At 52.1% G+C, this 10,508-nt stretch overlaps 1 protein-coding gene across 1 annotated transcript in view; it reads right to left on the minus strand.

Moving 5' to 3' along the window:
- Nucleotides 1–9,242, minus strand: part of SP1 (Sp1 transcription factor) — a 33,894-nt gene extending 24,652 nt beyond the window's left edge. Inside the window, exons 1-3 of the mRNA XM_077839001.1 lie at nucleotides 9,131–9,242; nucleotides 6,903–7,003; nucleotides 4,546–6,034 (exon numbers count right to left, since the gene is read on the minus strand). Coding sequence (XP_077695127.1) covers nucleotides 4,546–6,034; nucleotides 6,903–7,003; nucleotides 9,131–9,137 — 1,597 coding nt within the window. The 5' untranslated portion in view covers nucleotides 9,138–9,242. The remainder of the gene's footprint in view (nucleotides 1–4,545; nucleotides 6,035–6,902; nucleotides 7,004–9,130) is intronic.
- Between the last annotated feature and the right edge of the window lie 1,266 nt (nucleotides 9,243–10,508).

Here is a 10,508-nt window from a genome sequence, read left to right on the forward strand (position 1 = left end):
GTAGACTCGGCTTTCTGCGTGGGTTAGCCATTAAAGGTACATACAACACACACCTCACCATTGGCTTACACAACTATTTGCACAAAGCAGTGAAACGAAGTGGAAGTCGGGATTCCACAGTTGTATTTCCTGGCTCTCGAGGGAATGAGATCTGGGTGGTTACAGACAGCACCAACACGCACACTCAGAATGGCTGCGGAGAAGATTTGAATCTCTAATATTAGAGACCAGGGTTCTATCCCTCAGCTCTCTATAAGTGAGCTTGTGCAACCACTCAGTTACTTCTGTTAAAGGAGAAAAACAATATTCTTACTCAATAATACAGCCAAAAGCCAGGAAGTGCACAGAGTTAATGGAAGAACCAAGCTGACAGCTCTGCTCTCTTAGCTCCCACCACTTTCCTGAGGACAGGGTGGCAGCTTCTGCTCTTCCCCATCTGTATTGCAAGCTCTGTGAGCAGGCTCTGTGTACAGGATGGGTCAGCAAGTATTCTTAGTGCGGGTGGAATGTTCAGCGATTTTAGCAGCAAACCTTGAGCAATCTCTGCGGAGCACATACAAATGATGATGCTCAGAGTCATATAATTCGGCAAGATCCGGTTAGGTTTTGATGTGGACAATAAGGGCTGGCACATTAATGATTATATACGGCTAACCCCTGACAACATTTCAATTTCACTTTTCCCTTCACCTCATTTTCTGAAGCGCATTAACTGTTTCTGCCAAAACTTAAAAAAAAACCCCCAAAACAGTCCTTATACAGAGTGCAAGCATGGAAAGTCCCAGCACAAACTGTTCAAAGTTTGGCACAGTGATAAGCAACAGGGGCTCATAATAGAAAACGTTAGGCAACTTTAACAATAGGCATCACTTCCAGCTCGGACTATAATTTATTTATATCTCACCACATGAGAGCTTGGCCAAAAACATCCAAGTAGGTTCCCATAGGTCTCTTGAAGCCTGCACCACAACATCTATCAGTCACCTGAACATCGTATCCTCCAAGTAGAGGACAAAGGCCTCTGGCCATCTCTGCTGCAGAATGCATTATGTCAGACAATTAAAATTTAAGGCAGCAAACATGTCATCACAAATGAGGGGTTTTCCACTAAGAGCAGCCCTCTTTCTACTCTAACACATGGCTCTCAGGGTTAAAAAAAAAAAAGGGAACATGGCTGCTCAGAAATAAGCCATCTGATGCAGGGGTGGGCAAACTATGGCCCGCGGCCCGGATCCAGCCCGCCAGTCATTTTAAGCGAGCTCTCGCTGGGGAGCGTGGTCTGGGGCTCCAGCTGGGGAGCAGGGTCAGGGGCCGCTCTACAAGGCTCCCAGAAGCAGCAGCATGGCCCGCCTCTGGCTCTTACGCGCTCTAATGACCCCCTCCAGCACTCCAATGGGAGCTGCAGGGCCGGTGCCTGTGGATGGTGCAGCATGCAGACCTGCCTGGCCGCGCCTCCGCGTAGGAGCCAGAGAAGGGACATGCCGCTACTTCCGGGAGCCACTTGAGGTAAGCGCCACCCGGAGCCTGCACCCCTGAGAGTCTCCCCATGCCCCAACCCCCTGCCCCAGCCCTGATCCCCCTCCTGCCCTCTGAACCCCTTGATCCCAGCCCAGAGCACTCTCCTGCACCCCAAATCCTTCATCCCCAGCCCCACCCCAGAACCTGCACCCCCAGCTGGAGCCTGCACTCCTTCCTGCACCCCAAACCCCTGCCCTGATCCCCCTCCTGCCCTCCGAACCCCTTGATCCCAGCCTAGAGCACCCTCCCACACCCCAAACTCCTCATCCCCAGCCCCATCCCAGAGCTCCCTCCCACACCCTGAACTCCTCATTTCTGGCCCCACGCTGGACACCGCCCCCGCAATCAGAGCCCTCATCCCCTCCTGCCCCCCCAACCCCAATTCTGTGAGCGCTCATGGCCCTCCATACAATTTCTATTCCCTCGGGCCAAAAAGTTTTCCCACCCCTGATCTGATGGGTAGTCTCCAAGACAGTTCCTCCCTGATCCACCCATCCAGGGCAAAGCCATCTCACAAATACAGGAACTAGGAGTTGCCTATATGCTTCAAGCAAGCTGAATAGGCTCAGAGCAGGCAGCACAGGATGTACTTGGGAGGATCACGATGTTAGAATACTAGACAATACTAGTGAATCCACTGAACACAGAAATCAGACAAATGAAATGACAAAAACAGGCTCTATACGACGCACACACAACGCTTATGAGAAAGATCCACGTTATTTCATTGACTTCATACAGTGGAAAACCAATAATTACAGTTAATCAGATATGAAAACAGCTTGTAGACATACAAAACCCAAATCAATTTAACAGCAGTTCAACAGGTCATAAAACACTGCAAAACAATTCCAAGGAAGTGGCTTTATTCTCTTTCATGAAGGAAACAGAAGTTGAATTGCACAACATTTAAACTGCTTCTAAATTACGTGACTCACTTGAGTGGTTGCATTTTTAAGTAAGATACAAAATGATGTGACATGCACCATCCTAAGAAGCTATTACCAAGTACAGGCAATAGTTTAAAAATATTACCCTTCAGCATTAAGTTCACTCAGTGAAAGAAATTAAGAAATGCTCTGTCTCAAAAGTAGGAACAAAATTTCCGAGTGTCAAGACTAGCAAGACCATAAATGCTCATTGCACTATGACACCATAAGGCTGTACCAACTACAGTATCGATTGTTGAGAGGGACCACTTGTGAGACGACAGTATTGATTCAACGGAAACAATCAGGATGCTTTGTGCCAGTCTCAATGTTTGAACATCTCCAAGAATGAGATCATAGCATCTTATACCCACCCCTACTTTCTTCCGGCCACACACTTCAAGTCACTGTATGGAAATTCCTAATTTAAGATGAGGAAGAATTATTATAAATGTTCCCCCAATTTGACTCTTTTGCCTTGTAGAGTTTGCAACCCTGTCTGGCTTATCCCTTGGGTCAGGGGAGTCAAACTCATACTGAATTCCACTTTTAAGGATGGTCCATATACATTTAGGCCTCAATAATAACCACATACTTCCTCCAACGTACAATGGATCTTTTACTCATGTCAATAAGGGGTTTGGATAAAGATCAGGAGGAGAATATAGGCTTTATTTAGAAACTGAATTTTAGTTGTTCGTAATTTGTTCAGGGCTTCATTGTTGCACTCAGCATTACATAGTGGGAGAACATGTTCTCTTTTAGAATCACTGCTATTTCTGCCTTTTGTTTCTCTTCTTTCCTCATCCTCCTTTCTGTCTATCTCCCTCTTCCCTGTCTGGCTCAGGTCTCTCCCAATTCCCTCCTTCCCTGGGCTTCACTCCCACACTTCACAAAGTCATAGAGTTTAAGGCCAGAAGAGATCACAGATCATCTAGTCTGACCTCCTGACTATCGCAGGCCACTAACACCACCCGCACACCTAACTCAACAACGGATGTGAGACCAAAATATATGAGACCAACAGATTAGACAACCATATGGTACAGGCAGAGGGACCGAGGTGCACCAGTGCTTGCAGCTCCTGCAGTGACACGGAAAGGATTAAATGAGGTATACCCAGATAATCCCAGCAAGTGATCCACACACTGCAGAGGAAGGTGAAAAACCTCCAAGGTTGCTGCCAATTTGACCTGAGAAAAACTCCTTCCCGACCCCACATGTGGTAATCAGCTAGACCCTGAGCATGTGAGCAAGAACCAGCCAGCCAAGCACCTGAGAGAGACAGGATGCTTGGTGCCACCCAGCCCTGGCCCACCCTGCCCCATGTCCCATCCCCAGCCATGGCCATACCGGATGCTTCCGAAGGAGGAGATTAAAATGACACCTCCCAGAAATGCATTTGGGGAGTGGGAATCCCCTTCTATCCTAACCCCTGTGGATGACTGGTTGAAACCCCAAAGCTGGAACACAAGACCTGCCTGCCACAATCACTTCCCTCCATCTCATTTGTTAAAATGATCAGCAATGAAGGAGTTAACCTTCATAATTGGGTTTAGGTGTGAATTCCATGATTTAGGAAGGGTGGGCAGTTAGTTCACACCCCTTCAGAGTTCATTTTAGGTTGTCTGAAGATTCAGGGTGCCAACATTGCCTCTGTAATACTTTGTTCCTATTGCAGGACTTTATCTTCACAACTATGAAGGGTAGAAACTTTTTAAAATGGAAGCTTAGATTCTGCTGAATCTGAACCTGTCACATGGCCCACATAAACGAAAAAGGTCAGATCTGGCTTGCAGACTGGGTGTTTGACACCTCTCCCACAGCTGGCTGTGTTGTCTGGAAACTTCATGTCTTTGGGTTCCTCCCCTGTTAGCAGTGTTTATCAATCTGCGGGGTCATGACCCCAAGGGGGTCATGGGACAAGTTTGGGTGGGGGTCACAAGCAAGCTCAGTGTTAGGGGGTAGGAAGCAGGGCAATTGCCTAGGGGGCCTGCAAAGCTAATGCACAGAACGGTTGAGATACTGCTTTACAGGAAGCGAGATCAGAAACAAAAAGAAAAATTCAGAAGCCATTTCAACAAAACGTCCAACTTACCAGTAGCGTTTGCTATAGCCAACGGCAGCCCTTGTAGCTGGTGTACTTGGATTCCAGACGCTCCCAAGGCACTGAGGTTAATGGTCTGAAGGCCTGGCATAGAAGACAGCTGAGCGGCATTTACAGTGACAGTGCCGCTGGGGAGTGAGGCAGATGCTATTGGTGTGAGCGTGTTGGTATGCCCCGTCTGCCCCAGAGAGACTCCCTGCATTGGGGCCAAGGTAATTGTCTGAGCTTGGGGGTTCTGCACCTGAAGATTCTGCAGCTGAATAGTCTGCCAGCTGACCTGCCCGTTTGGCCCCACAGTAGGTGTTCGAATAATGATTGGCCCAGAGTTGGAGACTGCTTGAAGCTGAAGGTTCTGCAAAGCATCTTGGGAGATGGCTTGGGTGGTAAAGGTCTGGCCAGAGAGTGGAGCAGCTTGGAGGGCCTGAATGGTTTGCCCTCCCTGGACAAGCTGAGGCTGCACTAGGATCTGCTGCTGAGACTGCTGATTTTGATCAGCATCCTTCTGCTGACCTTGCTGAAGTCCCATGCCAGAAACCTGGTTCTGCAGAGAGTCCGAATTCTGAATGCCGCTAACCCTCTGGGGTGTCTGGACCTGAACATTTGTTCCCATGGTCCCACTGCTGGAAAAATTCATGACACCCATGTTACTGCTTGTGGTCGTGGTAGAGTAGCTGTTGGCATTCGTGAAAAAAGCACCAGAGGTGGCAAGGGATGTCACTATGTTGGAAGAGCTGATTGCAGCACCAGAAGTCACTATTTGAGAGCTGCTGTCTTGAGAGCCAGAGCTACTTAAAGTGACGGTCTGAGAAGTGGGCGCCAAACTCGTGGCAACACTGCTGACAGGCAGCAACGTGATATTACCATTTAAAGCCACTGGGACATTTGCCACATATTGAGTTTGTCCCGAGAGGGCGTTATTGCCCAATCCTACCCCCTGGATTGGGACAGCCTGCTGCAGCAGATTTGGCATGGCGGCTATGATATTGCCTGTCCCACCTCTGTTTGTAATGAGCTGCTGATTTGTCCCGGGGATGATCTGAAGTTGGCCAGAGGCATCCTGCTGGACGTTAACTTGGGCTGGGGTGGTGGCAAACTGCAGCTGCTGCCCATCAACTGTTTGAAACTGTGGGATCACCTGGTACTGAATGTTTGGTAGGACACCAGGCAAACTGGTCAGCACCTGCTGATTCTGCAAATTGGGGGCAGCAGCAACCACATACTGCCCAGCTGTCACAGGTCGGTTTTTTGGTGAGGACTCGCTGCCGTTGCTCCCTTGCTCCTTGGAGGAGGTGGATGTCCCAGGGACAGTGGAAATGATTTGCCAACCATTTGTAGTCTGGGCAAGCTGAGCGGCAGCAGCTGTGAGGTCCAGCTCACCTGAGCCCCCCTGCTGGCTCTGGGAGCTGTTGGAGTTCTCATTGGGAGACTCAATCCTGCTGCACGTGGCTGCCAGCAGAGCCAGGGGGGAAGGCTGGGATTCCTAAAGACAAACGAGGAGAAGGAGTTAAGTATCGCCAGCCTCGTGCAAACTAAGCAAAAACAAGGAGGAGTGTTCAGCTAAAGACTAGGGAAACAGCCCTTAGTGACACACACAGCTGGAAAATACAGCTAGCAAACATAGGGCTGTCAGGCATGAGCACGTGGAGGAACATCAAAGGAGGAAGGATTTCTATGAACACAAGGAGAGACGGTAGAAACTGCCTTCATGGTTCAGCCCAAGACCAGGAAGTTTCCCTTTGCCGTGATATTTGGCACATCTCCAGAGGAGAGATCCTAAGAGGCAGTACTATTGCTACTAGGCACCTATGGACCCTGAGACCGTGCATCCCCTAGAAAGAAAAGAGGATTAAAGAAAGGGCTAACACCACTATTTCTTGGAGGAGATGCAGAAATGTTAACATTGGCAGAGGTTTTGTATATGATCTCGGGGGACAACCATATTCCATTCTCTATAGGGTCTCATACTGTACTCATCAGCACAGCAGCTGAGCACCTTCTAGGTGTGCATCAAGCAATATGACTAACACATCACATGCTTGTTCTCTCCTCCTTCCACCAGGGGAAGACATGTGTGCAGTGGAGCGTTTGTTTTGAAATTATATGCATGAACGCACTTTATATGTTATACAAGGTCAAAGAAGTGACTGATTTCCCCAGTCTTAAAACTCTCCTCTCTCTACCCCAAAGCTAGCCCCTACCCTTTACTATTGGGGCCATCACAGGGAACCTCGCCACACAGAAGTCATAGGTTTTTGCAGTCTCACAGTGTGCATGAGGACTGCCAGGGTCCCATTCAAATCCCATTCCCCACCGACACCATACACCATCTTCTCTTGGACTCCACTCACCTGACCCTCCCCATTGCCTCCAATACTACTGCTTCTGCTACAAGCACTTTCTTCTTCCTTCTCCGACTTCACAACAGCCATGTCTTCTGGGCTCTCTTGGTCTGCATGGGGAGGAAAATGATAAACTCTGTTACAATTAAACTGCAATAAGTTTACAAGAAGCAGAGTACAGGGAAGGGTTGAGAAGGGTGATGAGAGCAGTTTAAAAACAGGAAAGTTAAGGGAAAAGAGAACACCCAGGAAGGTAAAAACAGAAAGAAGGGAGGTGGGACTAGAAAGGTGAAGGAGGTTCTTTCTAAGTATTTAAAGGGCACCAACCACCCCTAGTATCTAGGCACTCAGCTGGACAGAGAGAGGTAAAGGGAAGGCTTGAGAGGATGGTGAAGGGGGAGATGGTGAACGAGACAGAAAGGAAAAGCAGAAGAGGGGAGGGGGGCTGTCAAGCTGTAGAGGAGAGAGACTGGGGAAGAAACTGACAAATGGGGGTTAGCATAGAAACTCAGTGAGGAGGAAACGGGAGGAATGCGCTCTCTTCCTCTCTCAGGTTCCTCCCCATTCCACTCTTGCAAGTCCCTTCTTCTGCTCCCCTCTCCACCCCCTGGGTTCTCCCCTCTATCCCCATGCCCTCCCTTCCTCAGGGCCCCATTGCACCTGCTCCCTCCCTCCCCTGAGTGTTCCCCCTCCCACGGACCTTCCCAACCTCCCTCCACCCAGATTCCACTTCTGCAAAGGTTCCCCCTACACCCTAGGACAGTGATTCTCACCCAGGGATACATGTACCCCCTGGAAGACGTCTGAGTACCCCCAAGGATACATCAACTCATCCAGATATTTGCCTAGTTTTACAACAGGCTACACAAAAAGCACTAGCAAAGTCAGTACAAACTAAAATTTCATACAGTCAATGACTTGTTTCTACTGCTCTATATAAGATACACTGAAAGGTAAGTATAATATTTATATTCCAATTGATTTTATAAATATGGTAAAAATGAAAACAAGCAATTTTTCAGTAATAGCGTGCTGTGCCATTTTTTGTATTTTTATGTCTGATTTTGTAAGCAAGTGGTTTTTAAATGACGTGAACTTGTGGGTATGCAAGACAAATCAGATGCCTGAAAGGGGTACAGTAGTCTGGAAAGGTTGAGAACCACTGCCCTAGGATCCTGCACCACTAGGCCTCTCTCTCCCCAAGTTCCTCCCCCCCCCCATCCATCCGTCCCACAATAGTTCTCCCCTCCCCCTGGATCCTCCACAAGGGCTACCCCTCCTGCCAGGACTAAACCATGAGAGTTCCCCAGTTCCCCCCTCCCCCACCCCAAGGAACAGGATCCCAGCCCCTTTTCTCATAGGATCCATCACACAAGGGATTCCCCCTCCCCAAAAATCCTGCCCCCTCCCCCCCCCGTTTGTTCCACAAAGGCTCCATGAAAGATTCACACTCAGGAAGGTTCCACTCCCTGCCCTCACATCCGCCCTCCCCACTTCCAGGTGCCTTCCCCCGGGATTATTCCTACCAGGATCCTGGCCACCCCTCCGCACGACGGATCCCCCTCCCGCTGGGATCCTATCCCCCACCCCGTCCAAGAGCCCTCTCCCATAACAGCTCCCCCCCCCCGCCAATCCTTACACCGTCCCCCAAGGAGACCCCACCTCACGAGAGTCCCGTCCCCCCCCCCCACCGGATCCTTACCTCCTCTCCCAGGGATTCCCCCCTTAAAGGTTCCGCTTCCCCTGAGGTCCACCCCCACGAGGGGTGCCCCTCCCCCCGGATCCTCCCCCACAAGGGCTCCCAGTCCCTGCGAGATCCACCCTCACGAAGGATGCCCCCCCCACGGGATCTTTGCCCCCCTCCCCCCGTGACCCACCCCACGAAGGTACAAAGGTCCCCCGGGATCCTCCCCCATCTCGAGCCCCCTCCCCTCGTGACCTCCCCCACGAGGTTTCTCCCCTCCCCCGGGCTCAGGTACCAATCCCTCCCAGGACCGCCCCCACGAGAGTTCCCCTCCCTCCGGGGATCCTGGCCCTCCCCGGCCCCCTCCCCCGGGATCCTCCCCCGTCTCGAGCCCCCTCCCCCCGGGTCCCACCCCCCGAGGGTTCCCCCCTCCCCCGGGTCCCTCCCCTCCCAGGTCCCCTCGGCCCGGGGGTGGGGGCTGGCCGGGGCGGGGCCGGCCCGTCGGAGTCGGCCGGATTCGCGTCCCCCGGGGCCGGGGTGGTGCCGTCCTTACCGCTCATGGTCGCTGCGGGGGGCGAGCCCAAGTCGCTCTCGGGGCGGGGGGAGGGGCGGGGGAGTCCGACTCGCTGACGAGGCAGCCTAACCCCGCCGGTGACCGCCAAAGGGCTGGCGAGGGAGGGACTGGGGGAGCTGTGCGACACGGCCCCAGCCCTGAGACACGCCTCCCGACTCGGCTCCGCCCAATCAGGAGGCAAGGAGGCACCCTGTGGGCGGGACTAATGGCGGATGACAGGTTGCATGGCTAATTGGAAACCAGGCGGATTCTAAGAGGGAGTGGTAGCAGTCCACGAAAAGCCCCGGCCCTAGGATACGCCCCCTTCGCGGCTCCGCCCAATGAGGGAGGGCAGCGGGAGGAACTGACGGAAGCTGTGGCCAATAGAAAATCAGAAGGCCCTTTCGGGGAAGGGTGGGAAGAAGGGATGAGGCGAAAGAACAACTGACGTGACAGATGGCCAATCAGCGATCATGTGGTCTCCTCAGGAAACCCCGTACGGGAGAGGCTTGGAGAGCATGGAGCGAAGTTGTGATTGACGTGAAAATTGACCAATCGGCCGTTAGGCGGGCTTCTAAGACGCTAGCTATGTAGGGAAGGCGGGACTAAAATTCAATTGACGCGAGACAACACCAATGAGCTATCAATAATGTGAAAGACGGGAGAAGACGGGATTAGAGTCTGACATGTAGAGCGGCCAATCAGCGATCGGGCGGGATCCCGACCAAGGGATCAGACCCAATGAGGATGGCGAGCAGACCGAAATCGACCTATGGGAACTGGGTGCAGGCGGCTGTAAAAGGTTCGGTTGAAGCCTTGGAGGGTTGGGTTGGCCGGCGCTGGGGAATGTGGGCGAAGAGGCGCCATTTTATGTCGAGCTCCGAGCGCCTGTCCCCGCCCCCATTTAGTAGAGGAGGCGCCCTGCTCGCTCTCGTAGTTGCACCAGCGGCGTGTGGCACGGCGCTCCCCGCTCAGCCCACCGCGCTCACAGACACTGTCCCCACCACGGACACGTGTTCCCAGCGCGTCCCCCAGACCAAGCACGACAGCCTCCCTACCCTGCCACGACAGCGAGCTCAGGACTCAGGCCCTGTCAGCAGCCCGTTCCCCTGAGACTTCCTCAGGATGGCAACTGTGTCGTCCCCCCCCCGACCCTGTCGTGACAGCATCCCCGGGACCCATCAGAACAACACGTGTCCCCCTGAGATCCTGTCATGTCAGCACCTCCCCCATAACACCCTGTCATAGCCACACATCTCCCAGAGTTCCTGTCAGCCCGTGCCTCCACCATGTCAGTATGTCCGTCCCCAGGATACAGACACGTCACTCCAGTCGTGTCACAGTCTGGCCTGCAGAGACTCTGGTCACCCCCAAATAT

Source organism: Eretmochelys imbricata, chromosome 20 (assembly GCF_965152235.1).
Source record: "Eretmochelys imbricata isolate rEreImb1 chromosome 20, rEreImb1.hap1, whole genome shotgun sequence".
NCBI lineage: Eukaryota > Metazoa > Chordata > Testudines > Cheloniidae > Eretmochelys > Eretmochelys imbricata.